The 19730-nt window shown below is 38.1% G+C and overlaps 1 protein-coding gene across 1 annotated transcript in view; it reads left to right on the top strand.

Annotated features, from left to right (window-relative positions):
- Positions 1 to 19730, top strand: part of stt3b (STT3 oligosaccharyltransferase complex catalytic subunit B) — a 58792-nt gene that overhangs the window by 17447 nt on the left and 21615 nt on the right. Inside the window, exons 2-3 of the mRNA XM_056256932.1 lie at positions 15759 to 15867; positions 19277 to 19564. Coding sequence (XP_056112907.1) covers positions 15759 to 15867; positions 19277 to 19564 — 397 coding nt within the window. The remainder of the gene's footprint in view (positions 1 to 15758; positions 15868 to 19276; positions 19565 to 19730) is intronic.

Raw genomic sequence — 19730 nt, 5'->3', positions numbered from 1 at the left:
AAATGTCTATTTATTTTTGCCCTTCGTCAGAGAGTGCAAAAATAAAAATCACTGCCTTGATTTTTTTTTTTTAGCTTTTCATTCTGCCTCCGCGATGCTTGGCCCCTTAAAGGGTTAGTTCACCCAAAAATGAAATTTCTGTCATTACTCACACTCATGTCGTTCCAAACCCATAAGACCTTTGTTCATCTTCTGAACACAAATGAAGATATTATTGATGAAATTGAGGTTTCCGATCCCTCTGTAGACCGCAATGTAATTACCACTTTCAAGGCCCAGAAAGAAATGACGTCATTAAAATGTGATTTACAGTGGTTCAAGAATACTTTTTGTGCGCAAAAAAACAACAAAAATAATAGACTTCATTCAAAAATTTCTTCCGTATCAGCCTCCTACGAAATGACATTTTTGGGTTTATTTGAACCCTTTAATTGCTACTTGCAGCAATATTTTGATAAATTATTCTTATTATTATACATTATATAATATAAAATGTTTTTATCATTTAATATTGTCTAATTTGAAGTTTTTCTGTTTGGCATATTGTTAATTCAAACAAAAAGAGGCTTTTATAATTTAATTTTATTTATTAGGGCCCGAGCACTGATGGTGTGAGGACCCTATTGGAATTGCTCTGTTTATTATTATTATGGCTTTTATAATTTTCAGATATTATGGCTTAACCTAATCAATTTATTGTAAAATATGCTTGTAAAGAATTTGCTGTTTAATAAAAAAAGATACAATTCATTATTCTGAAGAAGAAAAAAATGATGCAGAACAAGTATCCATTTTGTGATAAAGCTGGTGAACATTTTGGCATAGCAAGTATAAATCTGAACTACTTGGCCAGCAGAAACAATATTTGTTGCGCCCTGCTTTATCCTTAACTGGTATATCGCCCACACATAAATGGAAGTAAGGTTTTAGTTTCTTCTTTGCTTCTGTAGCTGGGCTAGTTGTGTCTGTAGCCTTCTCCCACTCAAGTTTCATTCATGCAGTGTCATCTCTGCTTGTGGTCAAAGTGGAGCAGTTAACAGTCCAATTGACTGTGAAAACATGATTATGGGGGCAGTACTGGTTTATTCCTTCATACTGTTGGAGTCTTTCACCTTAGCTTCCCCTGCTTATTGAAAACCTGTATGTGGTCCGTGAGGTCGCTTGCAATGTAATGATCCACCCTCCCCATTTCTTATGATAGTTCACAGCTGTACAAACTCATGGATTTATAATGCTCTAACAAGGGGTGAAAGGTTGTTTTTTTTGTGGCAAGAAATGTTATGAAATCAAGTTATATATTAAGGTCTTCCAATAATGTAGTTGTTTTGGGGGTTGAAAAAAAAAAAGCAACCTTTGTTTTTATATTTCAAATCTTTTAAAGGTGCATTGCTTTTTCATAACTAGACACGATAAGATTGAGACCTCAGTAAAAAACTTTAAATTTCACATTTTAAAGTTTTCGTTTGCAAATCCATTAATCTTAGCAAATAGTTCTTATTGTCTTTTCAAATAGTCTTTTCTTTACAATGAATCGGTTCACAAATCTGAATGAGTTAAGTAAGTTTGAATTAAATTGCAGTCTTTAGTTTACACAGGTATATTATATTGTGTACCTGGTGTAAACAAGGTCTTGGCAAACTTTGTGGTTGCCAGTCATTTTGAAATGAATTCTTTTTTTCATTTGACATGAGAAGGTCCTAGTTTTTTCTGTGCCAGATGATTATTGTTGACAATGAGATGTGGGATCATTAGCCATCTTCAGAGGAGTATTACAGAAAAATCTAGTTCAGGAAAAACGTATCAGTCTCTGTGTCTAGTTAATGAAATGTAAGATTTAAAGTAGCACTGATTGCCTAATTATTGCAGACAGAGGATTTCTAATCTGTCATCACACAGTGAAATGCGAAATATTAATTGCTATGGTTTTTCGGCCCACTTGGGTAAAGATATTTGCTCTGTGTGTGATACACAATACGTTGCAGGCGTCTTTGTGTGCTGAAACGGAATGGGTTTTAATTAGGATGTGCTCACTTAGCTGAGCAGCTTTGCATTCACAGCACAAGCTTCCCCCTTGCCAATTACGGGCCCTCAAAGTTATTCCAAGAGCGTCGCTTTGATGTGCTTGTGTCAGGCGGGACGAACTCCTTGTCCTCATCCGGAAAACCTTCCGTATCGTTCCTCAAGGTCAATCATTTCTTTTATGTTGGATTAAATCTCCAGGAAATGAACACAAAGGAAGTGAGATGTGAATTTGGCATTTGCTGTTTGGTTTTCCTCCTCCCATCAGCGATTTAAAGAGATTAAAGGTTTTGTAGTATGAGGCTTGATCAATGCTTAAATCATTCAGATTGCTTTGACCAGACGTGCTTGATGCGTGAATTTGGATTCTTAAATATAGTCAGGCCTTTCATGAGTTTCTGAAGCACAATTTCCCCTTTTAAAAAGAACAATCTCTGAATTTTATACAGCTGACTGATCTTTTGATCCTGCCTGTTCAGTTATGAAATCTTTTTCATCCTTTTTTGTTTTTCTTTTATAGAGTTCGGGTCAGTAGTGGAGCCATTGATGCACAAGAATGCTCTTTTGACATTCTCATTGGTTGTGTTCTGAGCTTCAGACCATCTCATGCTTTTACTTGCATGCATTTTGTAACACTTTACAAAAAGATCCCAGTAGTTAACGCTAATGCTTTTAACTAACATTACAAATGAGCAATACATTTGTTAAATATGCTACGTCATGTCCATATAAACGGATACAACTTTTGATTTTAATAATGTATTTGTAAATTTTGTAATTGACATTTAACTAATATTAATAAATGCTTCAGACGTATTTTTCAATGTTGGTTCATGGTAACTAATGTAGTTAAATAATCTTTACAAATGAAACCTTAATACATCAACCATTAATCATATTCAATACATAACTCTATAGTAAGTACATGTAATAAATGAATTACTCCGTACTTATTTGAGTAAGTACAATGTAACCACGTCACCTTAAAATAGTCTCATTTTCACTAACATTGTAAAACACAAGAAAGTCCAAAGAATTCAATCTGATGGATTACATCTCTAGTGAATATGATGTATTGTGCTTTGTAAAGGTCAGAATTTATTTAAATTCATAAATAATTATTTACAGATGTCATATTCTTAAATTGATTATGCATTTTATGTTTCAGTTGGACAGCAAAATAAAGTGACTAGAGTTAGCTGTGCAGTGACATCAAAATAGGAATGCAATATCCAACTTCACATGTGGTTCATATTTCAAAATATATAGAATTTTAATATGGTGATATTTTGATCACCAATGACATTAAAACAATTACTGGCTTATCGTATTGGCTGGAATTTAAAAATCAGTGCAAAAAAGACCCACTTCAGTTTGTAACAAAATTACAGGACATTTTTGAATTTTAGTCTTTATCTTTCACAGGGTTGAGGATTCTGCAAAGCACCAGCACTCCCTGACATATTTAATGCACACCGAGACAGCGCATCTCATTTTATAAACCATAACTCTTTTCCATATATTATTCAGCCATCAGACCTCTTTCTGCTGAGTTGCTCTGCCTGAAGCAGTCTTGCTTAGACAGGCCCATTTTGAATGGAGCAGGTAAAAAGAGCAAACTTAGCTGAAGCCCCATCACTCCTCCATCAAAACTCCAACCTGGCTCTAACTTGCATTCTTCACTTTGTTTTTTAACGGAAGGATCCATGGATTCACAAAGCACCTGTATTGTAAGATGACACCTTACAATACACCTTTGATGACTGTTTTACACTGGCTGTAATATGAAGAATGCTGAAGTGCTGTACAAATGTAGTTTACGTTTTCCATTGGGTGCTGACATGTTTTTGTTACCATTTTATTGATGAAGGTACAGTCCTTGTTCTGTGTTTTGAGCTGTGAGTTTTGTATCTCATCTGTGGTTTTCTTGTGTAAATGTGTGTACGGGCCGTGACAAGCTTGTGGTGCGATTGAACCAGAATCTGATGTTAATGAGTTCGAGATGTGTGTTTGTTTGGGCTATACTGATTGAGGTCAGATACATTGGCCCCACGGCCACCTTCAGAGCACATTAAGCATAAAACCCTCTTTTTAATTCTTTGAAGGGTGGAGGACTACCTTATTAGATCACAGTAATTGGTTTTTTTGAAGAGAAAAAAGGTTAGTGAAGGAATAAAAAACCCAAGGAACATCCACAGACTGCGTTTTTATCTCTGAGGTTACATCTATTTTTGTTATCTAGAAAATAGGGATGTGCAAAACTGCATTTTAAAAATCCAATAGTCTCTGGTTTGTCTGAACGTCTCTTTGATTAATAAGGAGCCATGTGTAATAGGGAAAGTTTCAGGTTAACCTGATCCAACATGATGCTTGCATTCAAACAACACTAGATGCTACACAATGAAATGTAGAAAACAAGCAGCTTTGCACAATTTGCACAATAAAAAACACTTAGTCAGTATGAAATGGAAATTCACCCTATCTATTTTATAAATGCATTATCAATCTTTTTGTGCAGTATTCATGTGCTGCTTTATCATTTTTATTTTATTGTCCTCAACATTTTGATAAAATATAGGCTACATATCTCGATCTTGTGAAATGAGACTTCTCTCTAGTAAAATTATCCAGACTTATTTAATCATGTAGTCCGCTTAAACCCCACCTCTTTCTCTCAATCGATTACAAGCTTGCATTCAGATCTGCCTCCATCCACTCAACTGTTTTACACTATTGTACGTCGCAATACGGAAGATAAGAACTGTAAATGTTCTTTCAATGCTACTTGCAGAATTTTATTAAAATCCTTTTGTAGATTATTTTATGTTTAATTATTTGCTTCTGGTCACAGTTGGCCTGGATGTAACACATTTGAGTTGTGCTTTATCCTTCATTTGTGTTTGTTTATATGGTGGAAAATTAAGGATGAGTTATGATTAGGATTGCTTTTAAACAATCTTTTCTCAGAGATTGTCATCTTCCATCTTTGCAACTCTTTTCTTTTGCATCAGTAGCGGGCTCCTATCCGCTCCAGATTCCATACTCCTTGTACTTTCCTTGCCTGCACCCTGATTAAATTGATGAAGGTGATACAGGCGTAATGTCAGCCATCAAATTTAATGACAAGCTTCCCAGCCTGACGACTCTGTATAAATGAATACAATAATTTTTCCACAGCCTCTATCTTGAAGAAATGCATAGAGCAAATAGCTAAATCTAAAATGTCTGACTTTTGGCCTCTGAGATGCACAAGATGTGATGGGGAGGAGTAATCAGAAACCAACACTTGAGTCCAGGCTAGCCCCTCAGTCTCGTTATGTCACGGTGAGACATTTCAGATTTGATACACTTGCTCTGTTGTTGTTTTTCTCTTTCTTTTTTTGGTCCCATAATTCCTTATACCAGGTCTTAACGGCCACTTACATGGAGAGCGATTTTCAGAGACAATATGGCCGGAAGTCAATTGCTTTAAATAATAGTTGGAGTTTCGAAGCTGGAGACAGTGAAGTTTACACAATTTGTTGCCGCCTTTGGATAATTCAGTCAAGTAAAAATGCCTTGTCAACCTCCCACAATATCCCCATCAGCGTTCGTTCCTTTATGCTACAAGGTTGAGCTCTTTCAGGCTGTACAGGCAATTATTTGATTCATCACTTGATTTCGTAACTCTGGTTGTTCTATCTTTAGTTGTATTTGCCCAGCAACAAGTTATTAACACGGCCTTGCCTTTACTGCAGGCTTTAATGAACTCTGAACCATTCCTGGTACCTTTAATTGCTTAAATCCGTTGTACTTTCTCCAAGTACCTTAGCGCTTCTTCTCAACTCTGGACTTTAGCCCTTCTGTCTACAAGAAACTTCAAAGTTTAAACAACCTTTGTGTCTAGCATTTCCAGACAGGCTTTAAGCAGCAATTTATGCCGTGGCTTCTGCAGTGGCTGTTAATAAATGTTAGGTTGCTGCACGTCATTGAATGGGACCTTTTCAAAGCTCTGCATGTATGTCCACGCAGTGTGAAATTGAGTTTTATGAAGTTCAAGAGTTAGCGGGAACGTTGAGCGGGAACGTGTCACTGAGGTTAAATGCAGATGAAAGAATTCCAGTTCACTGCTTGCATAAAGACATCTCAATGTATCCAGCTGATAATACAGTCACAAAATCTGATTCTCCTGCACATTGTTGGCTCAGCGTCGCCCTGGGTCATTTCCAGGTGACTTCCCTTGTGATTCTGTATCCTGTCGCAGAGAATGCAGTCACGGAAACATTAAGGTGTTTCTTCAACTTTTGTGTCACAATGATTGATTTTTATTAAAAGTAAAAAAAAATTATATGAAGGTTACATTAGTCTTAAGCTTTTCTCCATTCCTTCATTTATTTTTGCTACGTTTCAATGGCTTTGTTTCATCCTTGTTCCACATTCAGACTTTGTCCCACTTCATTTTATTATAATGGATTTTATGTATTAATGCATGTTTAAAATTGAGTCACTAAACAAATTTATAAATAAAAATGAAAAAAAATCAGGTTTTTAAATGCCCGTCCCACAGTTTGCTGCATTTCTGTAAGAGGTTAGTTTACCAAGGAGGCAACAGTGCCATTGAAATGAGACTTGTGGCACACTACCTTTTAAAAATAATCAGTAATTTTTTTGTTGTTGAAGAAATTAAAAGATCATGTGACTGCTGTAAAATTCACAGGAATGATTTACATTTTAAAATACATTAAAATAGAAACCACTTATTTTATGTTTTAATGTAATTTTACTGTGTTTTATCAAATACATGCACTGAGCAGTGGTGCTCAGAGCGTTATGCATTGCCTTGGTGAGCATAAGATGATGCTTTCGAAACTTTACAAAAAAAATATAAAAATAAAATTTAATTGTGTGTAATTAGGATGCATAAAATTCAAGCAAGTCAAAGTGTTGGTCATTTTATTCCAAAAGTGAGTCATTTGTCATTTCCACCACATAATTCCATTTTAAACAAATACATAATTTAATGATGTTTGGTAAGGTTTGCATCTTCTGCAATGTATGTGTTGACTTTCTGGCACCTTTTTATTGGACAAACTAGATCAAACTAGTAAGAGTGTGAAAAGTGTGTTTTAAGAGTTAAGTTTCTAAAAGTCTTCAGGGCCAGAAGTGCCCATAGTTGAAGAAACAACCATTAATGGAATAAAAATTCAACTCCGTGGAACTTCTTTAATGCGAGTCAGTTTACTCTATGGGCATCTTCATAACGGCATCCCAGGGCAGCTATTCATGTAGGTAATAGGCATTAAAGTACAGAGTCTATCTGTTCGAATGGGGACAGAAATCTCCAGAAGATTGCATTTCAATAATGTATTTCAAATCCGCAATAAAATCTGACAAGGGTATCTTTGCAGAAAGGACATTGCAGTGCTCAGTGAATGCCAAGGATCCGGTTCAGATATCAGATCGTGATGGAGAGTTTGACCATGCCAGTAAAGGTTCCTGAATCTTTAGCCTCCCTAGAGAGGGAGAAATGGTCGGAGAGGGGTGGGGATGGGAGCTAGCAGGTTGTGGTGTCAGTTAGCAGCCATGGTCAGTGATGGACTGTTTGTGTACTTTAAAGGGATCTTTAAATACACATGATTCACAGTTCTGCCGATCCTCCTACTCAAGCGCCAGGTTGCCAGATTCTCTTGCAAACGCAGAGCGTCTCTTGCCAGTGAGACGGCTGTATTACAAAATAGTGAGGACATTAATCTGATGGCAGGCCATGTGCTGACACTTGCCATGCATGCAGAATCTGATTAAATAAATCCAGAAGTAATGCTTTTCCATCCCAGTGGACACAATTTACTTGCATTAACAATAGCAGCAATCAGGAATTCACTGGAGCCGTAAACTTGCAATAAGAGAGCAGTATTCGATGGATCCTAGCCAGAGCCGATGCTATATTTTATGTGAATGAAAGTGAGCCATGTCAGTTTCAATAGGTTGTGCTGTCGTGAGGGCCTATAGGGTTGTGCAAGACTAGTTGACATTGGATAAACTTGTCGTTGACTTTTTTTTATGTTTAGAATTATATTTTTTACAAAAGTTACATTCAAATGACGGTCATGTTAATGTTACAATTTAAAAATGTTATTTTGAAAAGAGTATCTGGAGCAGAAAATGATCATTTCACTTACCTGATTATTCAAAAAGTGCTTTATTGTCATTCCATCCATACAACAATGGTGTACAGCAGAACGAAATTGCGTTTCTCCAAGCTCAAATGTGCAAAGTACAAGCATAAATAAGAAAACAAAATAAGGGTAGTACAAGCAGGACTACAACAGGTGGACCTACACTATAGATAGACCAAATAACAAATCAAGATATAAGACAATCAAAACTAAATATATACTGAAAATATACAAAATTATATAAATGCTATACACAGTGGGTACAGTGTATATTGCACATAGGTATAGCAGCATATGTGATTCAGTCCTTCTATGTAATGTATCGACAGTCCAACAGCCAGCATATCTGTGTATTGGTAATGTGATTTAAGTATTCTAATGGCCTGTGGGAAGAAGCTATTTCTAAGTCTGGCAGTCATGCATTGCATGCTATGACAGTGTTTGCCAGAAGGCAGAAAAGTAAACAGACCATGGGCGGGGTGTGTGGAGTCTCTGATTATTTTGGTGACTCTGTTAAGGCAGCGTGACAGATGCAGTTCCTGGATAGATGGGAGGGAGGTCCTGATGATTTTCTTTGCTGTCATCATCAGTCTCTGGAGGGACTTCTGGTCTGCGGACGTGCAGCTGTTATACCAGACTGAGAGGCTGCTGGTCAAAATGCTCTCTCGTGCCTCTATAAAAAGTTGAGAACAGGACGGGGAAGGTTTGCTCTCCTCATCCGCCTTAGGAAGTGTAGGTGCTGCTAAGCACTCTTGACCAGTGATGATGTGGTATTAGTAGTCCATGACAAGTCCTCAGTTATACGCACCCCTAATAAATTGGTACTTCTCTCTGACTCCACAGTGCTGCCATTGATTATGAGTGGGTTATGAACATTATACTTCAGGAGGAAGTCAACAGTGATCTCTTTAGTCTAGATGACGTTCAGTGACAGGTTGTTGTTATCATACCAGATGACGAGCTGGTTAACTACTTCTCTGTTGGCCGATTCATCATCATTGCTGACGAAGCCCACCACTGTTGTGTTGTCTGCAAACTTAATGATGTGGTTCGAGTTGTATCAGGCGCAACAGTCGTGTATCATCAAGGTGAACAACAGTGGGCTCAAGACACCGCCTTGGGGAACTCTGGTGTTCAGGATGATGTTTCAGAGGTTTTGTACCCAACTCATACTTTCTGGGGTCTATCAGTGAGGAAGTCCAATATCCAGTTGCACAGTGGAGTGTTGATGCCTAGTGGGGCCTTTTTCCTCGCCAAGTGCGTCAACGGTGGAGCGGTTGGGGTGGTATGCAAACTGGAGTGTGTCAAGTGCTGCCTTGAGTCTGGATGTGATGTGACTTTTGACCAGAATTTCAAAGCACTTTATCATAATGGGAGTGAGGGCTATCGGGCGGTAGTCATTGAGTGTTGAAGCTGGTGACTTTGGTAGTGGTACGATGGTAGTGGCCTTGAAGCACGGGGTACGATGGCTTGACTTAGGAAGATGTTATATGTCTGTGAGGACGTCTGTCAGTTGGTTTGCACACCCTGGTATGTTTTCTGGACCTGCTGCTTTGCTTTCCGTGGGTTGACCCTACGTAGGGTCCTTTGGATGTCAGCTGGGTCAAGAATGACAGAGTACTGCATCATTTGGGCTGGAGGGGGTTTTCATTGCTGTTATGTTCTTTTCCTCAAACCTGCTAAAAATAAAGTGAATTGAGGAAGTCAATGTTGTCATCACAGGGTAGTTGAGAGGGTCTGGGATCTGTGATGGACTTGATACCCTGCCCCAAGCGCCTAGGATCTTTTGTCAGAGAAGTAGGCTAACTCTGTATGTTCTGACCATAAGCACGCTTTGCTATTCAGGTCTATTGTGTAAATTATTCTGTTTTCCTTTCAGCAGGGCTCATTCTGCATAAATAAATGAACTCATGCATTTTTGGTGAACTAAGCTTTGCACAGTCCTGGGCTTTTTATGGGCTAAAAATGGGGCATTTCATTTACTCTAAACACAAAGCATGATTGACACAGGGCTGTGCCTTTGAGTTTTTAAAGGCTATATTCCTCTTGTGTTAGTAATGAAAAGGTTTAGAATGACTACTCTGGAGTTTTGAGAGATAGCAGGACACAGTTTGCTGAACTTGGGGTGTAAAGGCATTAGAGAGGATTACAGTTTAATTACAGCCATGTTCATAGTGCTTTTGTTTAAACTTTTTCTTAATCTGTCGTGCATCAAGTTAATGGTTCTAAGTTAATAAAGGCTATCAGGAAATGTATTCATTTGAGCATTTCTACATTTTAAAATGTTTAGAAAAAAAAGAAAAATGCCTAGTGCCTAATGTTAACTAGTTTTATATTATATATATATATATATATATTAGGGTGCATCAAAAAACACAATTCTTGAATTTTGGTATGGCTGGGTGCTAAAAGTGTTCCAATATATGTAGAAACAATACATGCAAAATATTTTTCCAGTACATGATGATTTAGGGGTGCCACCGTACATCTGTTTTTGTTGGATAAAGTGGTTAACAGTGCTCAATGGTCGCCATTGAGATCTGAGGTAAACAATACTACAGCTCAAGAAATCTGAGGTGATCTTTCTGTTTGAGGTGATCTTTCTGTGTTGGGTATGTATTATTACATATTACTATCATATCTGGAATTGTATCTTTGTACACTTATTTATCATAAGTCATTTAAGTCATATTAAACTGGGCATACAGTGCGATTTCAGCAATGTTTTTGTTAAACACCAACTCTCACTGTGCGAGTAAATCGCATGCAATGTATAGGTATTTGGTGCTCATTACATCTAGCTAACGTTAGCTAGCAACAGTTTGCTAACCACAGTTAGCTATCTATGTTAGCTAAGCTATTAAACTTAACATCAACAGTATTCTAGAGTGGACAATGTCATTATCAGTATAAATGACTCATGTTTATTGAGAGTAGCATTGTAGTTGGTGGTAGACTTAGTCAATGCTAACAACAAGCTGCGGAAAATCACCCAGGCCAATCGCTCCAGTGAGACTACAGCGAAACAATTGGAGAGAATGGAGTGCAGACTTGATGCCACATTTCCGCTGTGGCCTCCAAATGTTGAAAAGCTGATTGATAACCCAGAAGACCTAGCTTTCTTGGCCAGCATGAAGAATGAGAGAGTGGCCACACTTGGTGTATTGGACAAAAAGCTGCAGCTCAAGAGGCGAGAGGAGCGTCAAGCTGCCGCACCAGCCAGGCAGTCCCGCTGTGAAAAGGAGCTGGAGGAGATGACGGCATTGTCCAGCTTGGAGTCGGAGAGTGATGAGGAGACAGAGGAGGATACTAACACAGTCTATCCACCATCTGAGGGCGAACCATCCCACAAGCATAAAAAGACTGGAATAAACGTCTTCATTCCACATGACATCCTTAGCCGACCAAGTGTCGTGTCACTGGCTACAAGGTTGAAGATGTCACCAATGCAACAGGCTGCCTTCACGGGTGGCCTTGTTGCAGAGTCAGGCGGTGAATGTACACATCTCCCTGCATCTGACCAGGTTGTCAACATGGCATTTGACACCACTGCGTCAAACACCGGCCATCTCACAGCAGACTGCATTGCCATACAGCTCTCACTGGGCCGACCACTGCTTTGGTCTGAGTGCTGGCACCACATTGGTGAGGTCCTCCTGAACCAGGTTTTCACAGTGAGGTCAATGTACGTGCAATGAACGTGGTCAATGACTGTGTCCCGATCGTGGCGTCAAGCCCACATCCGTCAAGTGGCGTGTTATCTATACGCATTTTGAGCTATCCGCGTGTATGTCCACGCCGAAACGAACCGTCATCTTTTGTATGTATTGTCTACGCCGTTAAATGTCCGAGTGATTCCGCGTGTATGTACACGCCGTTAAATGTCCGAGCGAAACGAAGCAAAATGTAGATCTACATCTGGGGAGCGATATTTTTTTTCCTAGGATGGTAGGGGAAGACTCATAAATGCTATTAACCCCAGTGACGGGTAGGTTTAGGGACGGGGTTGGGGTAGGTCATATATTTATATACAGTAATGTAACGTTAAGTCAACGGCGTTGATAAACACGCTGAAAAGCGATTATGTGTGTTGATAGCACGCCAAAAATGGAAATACGAATTGGCGTGTCATACATACGCCATTTCATGAGATCAGTCTGGACCATCTTACCATTAGGCCCTGTTAGTTGCCAGTGAGTTAGCCACTAGACATCCATCCGACATCCATCACTGCGGCACAAAATTCAGGGTAAGGCCACGTGAACATGTCCCATTGACCTCCATTCATTTTGTCTATAGGACAAATGAATGGAGAATCTTGAAAGTTGAATTCTTAGAAATGCCCAAGTTGCCCAAAGGGCAAGCAAACAACTTTTACTTTGATAACCCTATAGAATATGTTGCTGTATAAAAGTTCACTGTACTCAACATTCCCAGGTCAACCTTTTGGCAATTAGACTAAAAATTGCACATTTTTTGAAATTTCGCCAAAGTTCATGTGTTAGGTGGCACCCCTAAATCTCAATGGAATTCCTCAAAACTTTGCAAAAGTCATTTTTATGTTAATTGGAACAAAATGCAATGCCAGCCAAATTGATATTTTGAAATTAAAATTTCCCATTCAAATTTGATGCACCCTAATATATATATATATATATATATTTATATATATTAGTTACACTTTAGATTAGGGTCCAATTCTCACTATTAACTAACTATTAACTACAAATTTTGCCTTAAACTCCTAATTACTGCTTATTAATAGTTAGTAAGGTAGTTAAGTTTAGGTAATGGGTAGGATTAAGGGATGTAATATGGTCATTAGACATGTGCCGGTTTTCGGTAATGCGATAAATCGCGGTAATGAATATGCACGATACTGTTATCGTGGGCACTTCAAAATACCGTGAAAAATTATTGATCCGAATGTAGATTTTTAGAACACGCATCAACCGCTTAAAAAAACACTGCGTATATGCTGCGCAAAACACGTGCGCACTCTGATGTAAACAATCCCCACATGTTAAGCACTGTGTGCATGCGCGCAGTGCGCACTCTAGTCTAATGTAAACAATCCTCACATGGAGAAGAAGCATGGCGGAAGAAGGAACACTGCCGACGATTTATCCCCCTTCTAAAAGCAGGGCTGCCAACTCTCATGCATTCAGCTTGAGACTCACGCAATTGACACTTTTCAAACGCTCCCACTCCACGCATCCATTTTCTCACGCAGAGAAAAATCGCGGAGCAAAGAGGACACTGACACCGACAGACTAGACAGAGCAGGTTACTTTTGATATGAAAAAAAAAATCAGCTCTCAGGTTCTGTCCATTTTATTATGAAATTCAGACAATAAATACCGTTTTGGCGCTTGTAAATGTGACGTGACTGTAGCGCATCATCTGTTACTTTTTATTTAAAGATACAGTACAACTTACCGAAAGGTATATGCCTCATACATAATATCGATCAATCAGTGTTTTTCAACCACGGAAAGAGGTCAATAAAACTGCAGGAGAACAATTATGTCACAGAATGTTACCTTTACCTAAGGAAAGCCATTTAATGACCAGCACGTTAGTTGACTAGAAAAAATAGTTGACTACAGTATTTTGCTAAATATGTGGACTATATTACCTATTTATTATATTTTTACTTGTGTCATTATATAATTGTTATTATAATGAAAACCGCATTATATTTAATTTCTCTCTGTATGTTTACAGCATTATGTGAGAAATATTTTTTTCTTGAGAAAAATTTACATGCAGGCTATCTACTGTAGCCTACCTAATATTTATCCAAATGAGTCAATATTGAATCAAGATTGAAATCAAATCCAAGAATTGAATTGAAATCGTGAAAATTGTGTTAAGCAATAATACAAACAGTAGCCTACCAGTCATTGTACATGATGTAAACATTGTAACATGTTGTCACTAAACTTAATAAAATTCTGTTTAGTTACCAAATGTTTAGACAATCACAATTACACATTGTGATGCAAGTTGTTTTTTTTAGATACCCCCAATCCATCCGTTTCTCTTGAGCAATTAAAATATCGTGATAATACCGTATACCGTGATAAAAGCTCAATCAATTAATCGCAGCATGAAAATTTGATACCGGCACATGCCTAATGGTCATGCAGAATAAGGCATTAATATGTGTTTTACTAATGAGCATCTAAAGCCGCGTTTCCACCGCAATTACCAGGAACTATTTGTCCCAGGAACTTTTTTCATAGGAACTTTTTTTTGCCCCAGAACGGTTGCTCACTGCGTTTACACCGTGGACTAAAGTACCGGGAAGATTAGTCTGGTGACGTTGAACTGCGTGCGACTGCTCCTCCCAGTCTGCGCGTACTTGTTTTGAGTTTGAAGTATTGAGGAGATTCAAGCTGTGCTGTTTTTGTGTGCGATCTATTGGTTTACTAACGAGGTAATTAACAAAACGAACACTAATACCAAAGCGTATTCATTTCAGAAAGCTCGTAATGCTAGATAGACAACGTTTGTTATTAGCTATAGCGGACATGACCGTGAGATGGATGGGACGAACGCGCGCCATCCGGCAGAGAGAACAAGGTAAAAGAACCAATCAGCATGTTCAGCGCACAAGTCCCACCCCGAAAGTTCCTGAACTCTGAAAAAGTACTACCTCGCCAGCAGGGACTTTCTGGGGGGGAAATTTTTACCCGGAACTTCATTTAGACCCTGGTTCCTGCGGTGTAAACACACGGAGTACCACCCCAAAGTTCCTAGTTCCTGGGGAAAGTTCCTGCGGTGGAAACGCGGCTTAATATCCTAATAGTGCATGGCATGCTTATACACAACTAGTGAGCATTGGAGTCTAAACTGAAGTGTTAGCTATTATATTATAATAATAATAATATGCATAATGTGTATACATGTGTATTTTTTTATAATTACATACTTGTATTTGTATTACTTAGATATTAGAAATCAGTTTTTATTTTATTTTTTATTTTTCTTATGTGGGGCCTGTGAAAATATTGGCATGGTATGTGCAAATCTGAACTACCTTTTGTAGTTTTTTTATGGTTAATTTTCTAATATACACTCTGTATCATTGTTGGTTATTTATTCATTTTGCTGCAGAAAAACTAGCCTAAAGGACAAAGCAGAAAAAAAAAAATCCTTGTTCAAGTATGCATGACTGATTGAACAGGTGTATTCCTGTCTGTGTGCACTGAAACACAGTGAGCAACAAATCTTGTCCTTGAAAACACGTGTCCTTCAAGATTAAACGATTGAAAAGTTTAACAAAAACACATTTTTCCATCTAATTAAATAGTCTATTTTAGTTACCGTAGTTAACCGTTTCAGTGCTTCCTAGTGGATGCTCTTGTTTTAGTCTTTGTGGTTTGACACTGGTGATAGTTGGCTGTTTATACGGAAAGATCTGTCATTTAGGCAGTGTCCGAACACAGTGTTCTGAACACTGTCAACATCCACCTCGTCTCACCATGAAACGCATTGTGACATGCCAGGGTTGATAAAATGCTGCCATTTCTCATTAGAAGTGACACCACGACCTCTTCTGTTCTTCTTTGTTTACAGGTTCAACTACAGATCGACTCATCATCTCACCACTAACGGTTTTTATGAGTTTCTCAACTGGTTTGACGAGAGGGCCTGGTACCCATTGGGCAGAATAGTGGGAGGGACGGTAAGTTTATAATATATATAAATATGGTAAAATTATTATGAATAATAAATGGTGTAGAAGTATTGTTCAGTTCATTGTTAATTTCTGTTAACTAAAGTAGTTAAGTAGAGCTGCACGATTAATTATTAAAAGATCGCAATCTCGAATTAAATACCCACGCAATCTCATTCCTAAGTGACAACGATTTGCATGTCTATTAAACCTCTGACAAAATCGCACAGAATATTAAAATCTGTGTTCGAGCAGTTTCATAAACAGTCTTTTCAACTTTTTCAACCAGTGTAGGCCTATCGTTATTTCTGTTACACACACATATATATATATATATCACAGAAGAACTGGGATAAGGTTATAGTTCGGATATAAACACTGTCTACGGAAGCTATCAAAATAGAGTAAATCACCTTTGGCGACAAGTGACTGTTAAAAAAATGTTTTTGTCATTGAATCAATCATTCAAACCAATTTTTGAAAAATTCATTCAGATTCATTAAACATTTTAAATAGACCACAGCAATTAGCATTTTGTTAGAACCTCTAGTAAATTACATGTTATTTTGTTTAGTTGTCTGTTCAGAATCATGGAAGAAACTAGGGGTGGTTAATCTGTCTGATTTCCCGATTCGATTCGATTACGATTATTGAAGTCCCGATTCGATTACAGTCGATTTTCGATTATTAACGATTCTCGGTTAGTGATTATTGATTTTCCATTTCACAACAGTAAATGAAAATACACTACAAAGTGATTGCAGTATTAAAAAAAGTCAGCTGCTGAATTACTTAACTCTTTTATTGAGTAACAACAACTTAAAGCACTTTCTGTGTCGTGTATGTAGCTTATGTTCTGTAGAACATCAACATGAATACATCACATTGTGTTGTGACTCATCAAGTTGAACTAAACAATAACAAATAAATGAAAGGCTTATTTCCTTTAGGAAGTAGATCAGAACCAACATACTGTAGAAATTGGACAATTTTCTTCTAGAAAAACAAGGTGTTGTTCAGGTGGAGGAAGACTGCAGGTTGCAGTCGAAACATGTCAAGGTAAAGAAAAAGTTTTCTCCACCTGAACACTTTGTCTTTCTAGAAGAAAATTGTCCAATTTAATCATTAAGAAGACAAAATGAACATTTTTGAACAGCTTACTGTAGCTTCAGCTTATATACTGTACTGTAGAACACAGTAACAAAATGCAACACTAACTAGACAGGCCTTTATAATTTAGTGATATGTTGTTCTTTGAGTGTAGGCCTAGAGTCTCTAATCTCTAAAAATCTCCAAATGCTCGACGTGAAACTGCGGTCTTCCGTCCGACCTTTTACTATCGTGTCAATTGATTTTGATATGCGCGAGGGAGAGAGAGACCAAAACAGCGCTCGTGTTGTTTGAAGACGTGAGTGCGCGCGCGCGGCCGGGGCTCTCTCTCTCGCTCTCTCTCTCTATCTCTCTCTGCTCGCGGCTGTCAAGCGCAGCAGTCATTTTTTTCTACATCCCTCACCGATCAAAAAAGGCTTTGGCGGGACAAAAATGTGCTTTGGTGGCCATATGAAACGTGTCATATGGCTTCTCATATTTGTTGTGTTTTCCGAAATATTTTAGTTTTATTCCACAAAGCTTACAAATAGTGTGGCTCTTGTCCAGCTCCTTTCCCCCCTTCAACTTCACAGAAGCCAAAATATTTCCACACGTCAGCTTTTAACGAGGAGGGTGTTTGGATATCGCACTCAGTCATCGCGTCTCTGTTATGTGCACAACACAGACGGTCCGGGCACTGCACTTCCGCGCTTCAGAGTTCCGTCAATATATTACGTTATTATAAATATATATATATATTTTTTTTTTTGAAAATCGATTTTTTACATTTGCGAATCGATTCAGAATCGTCCACGTCCGCATCGCGATGCATCTAAGAATCGATTTTTTCCCCCACCCCTAGAAGAAACGTGATCTCTATTTGAAACCAAAAGAAATCGTGATTCTCAATTTATCCAGAGTCGTGCAGCTCTATAGTTAAGTATTGATCATAAATGGAACCTAATTGAAAAAGTGTTTCTTTTCTTTTTTCTTTCCTTTTTCTTATGAGCCATGTTTTGAAGCCATTGTAAAATATACTCATATCTGAGTGGTACTTTATTTTTTCTCTATTTAAATCAATTCTTATTTAACACAAACGATTCATCATTTAAGCCTTATTTTATGATCGATGCATGTGAATCAACAGGACTTTTAATCTATGCGTCAAAATAACAAGTGATTTCTGCCATTCACACCCCACCACCAGACTATTTTGAGAAAGAAAAAAAAAATTCTTTGCCTTTAACTTCACGATTCAGAAATATGACTACACTAATTATTTGTAGTTGAATGCTTGATGTCCACATTGTTGTTGCTGCATTCTTATGCCGAATGTTTGCATTCTATACAGTTGCTTGTGAGTCAAGTTCTGCTCTGCAAATTGCAAGTTCTGTTTTGTCTGCATTTCGACAATGGTTCTTGTTAAACCCCATAACCTCTGTATGATAAAAATGCAGTTAAATGCATGCCAAAGGTTGTTTTGTGTGCAAGCTCCTATGGATAGACAGCCTCCGGATGATTTCTTCTTGAAAACAGCATCTTTCGTCCCTAAATATGGCCACCCCCTTTAACACTCCCTGTCACTGACTGCGCAGTGCTGCTGAACCTAATGAGTTGGCTGGAGAAAGTTTGGCTAACGTTTGACATCTGACAGCTCTGGTGTTGGAGCTGTAGGGGGGCTACAGGAGGCAGGGAACAGCATCTGTTGTTGTGTACAGTTCAAGCAGTCGTTATATACGGCCTTCAGAGCAGGTTGGTCTGTTTCCAGAGCAGCCTGCAGACTCGCTTGTGAGATGAAAAAAGAGAGGGTGGGATTGTGGAGGTAAAGGACAGGGTATTTCCTTTCTTGCTGCAGGTTAACTGCCAAATTCAGCTTCAAAAGTGAAAATTGTCATTTACTCACCCTCATGTTGTTCCAAACCTGTATGACTTGTGATGGAACACAACAATATATTTTGAAGAATTATTTTTATTCATAAAATGAAAGAAAAGCGGGTACAAAACAACAATGGAGACCATTGACCTTAATTGTATGGACTTTTTTTTTTTTTTAAATGTCCTAGACAGTTTTTTTTTTTTTTAAATGTCCTAGACATTTTTTTTTTTAAATAATTTTTGGGAGAACTATCTCTTTAAGTTGATTGATTACAAGGCTCCTAAGGGAGTGCTTGTGCTAAGCTTTTCATTATCTCCGTCTTACGGCCAATCAAATATTTAGGAATGTTTACAGGCTTTCTTACAGATCTTGATTTTATTGATGAATTGCTGCAGGCAAACTTCTTAATCAATTTTGCATTCGATTGCAACTCTCATATCTCGTCTTTTGCAGGTGTATCCTGGTCTGATGGTGACGGCGGGCTTGATCCACTACATACTGAATCTGCTTCATGTGACTGTGCACATACGTGACGTTTGCGTGTTCCTGGCCCCCGTCTTCAGTGGCCTGACTGCCATCTCCACCTTCCTGTTGACGCGGGAGCTGTGGAACCAGGGTGCCGGGCTGCTAGCAGCGTGTTTCATCGCCATTGTACCCGGCTACATTTCACGCTCTGTGGCCGGCTCATTTGACAACGAGGGCATTGCCATTTTTGCCTTGCAGTTTACCTACTACTTATGGGTTAGTTGGATTAAAATGTAACAATTTGTGTGTGTTTCTCTTTATTTGTTTGTTTTTTCCTCTTCTTCAAAACTATCAAGTTTAATGATGTGAAATGATTGATAATCATAATCGGTTCACACGATCGGTCTGAATCATTTGTTGATGAATCTGAATGATAAAGTTC

This window comes from Rhinichthys klamathensis, unplaced genomic scaffold, assembly GCF_029890125.1.
Source record: "Rhinichthys klamathensis goyatoka isolate OS25496 unplaced genomic scaffold, OSU_Roscu_1.1 h1tg000006l_1, whole genome shotgun sequence".
NCBI classification, from domain to species: Eukaryota; Metazoa; Chordata; class Actinopteri; order Cypriniformes; family Leuciscidae; genus Rhinichthys; species Rhinichthys klamathensis.
This window is presented reverse-complemented; position numbering and strand designations above follow the sequence as displayed.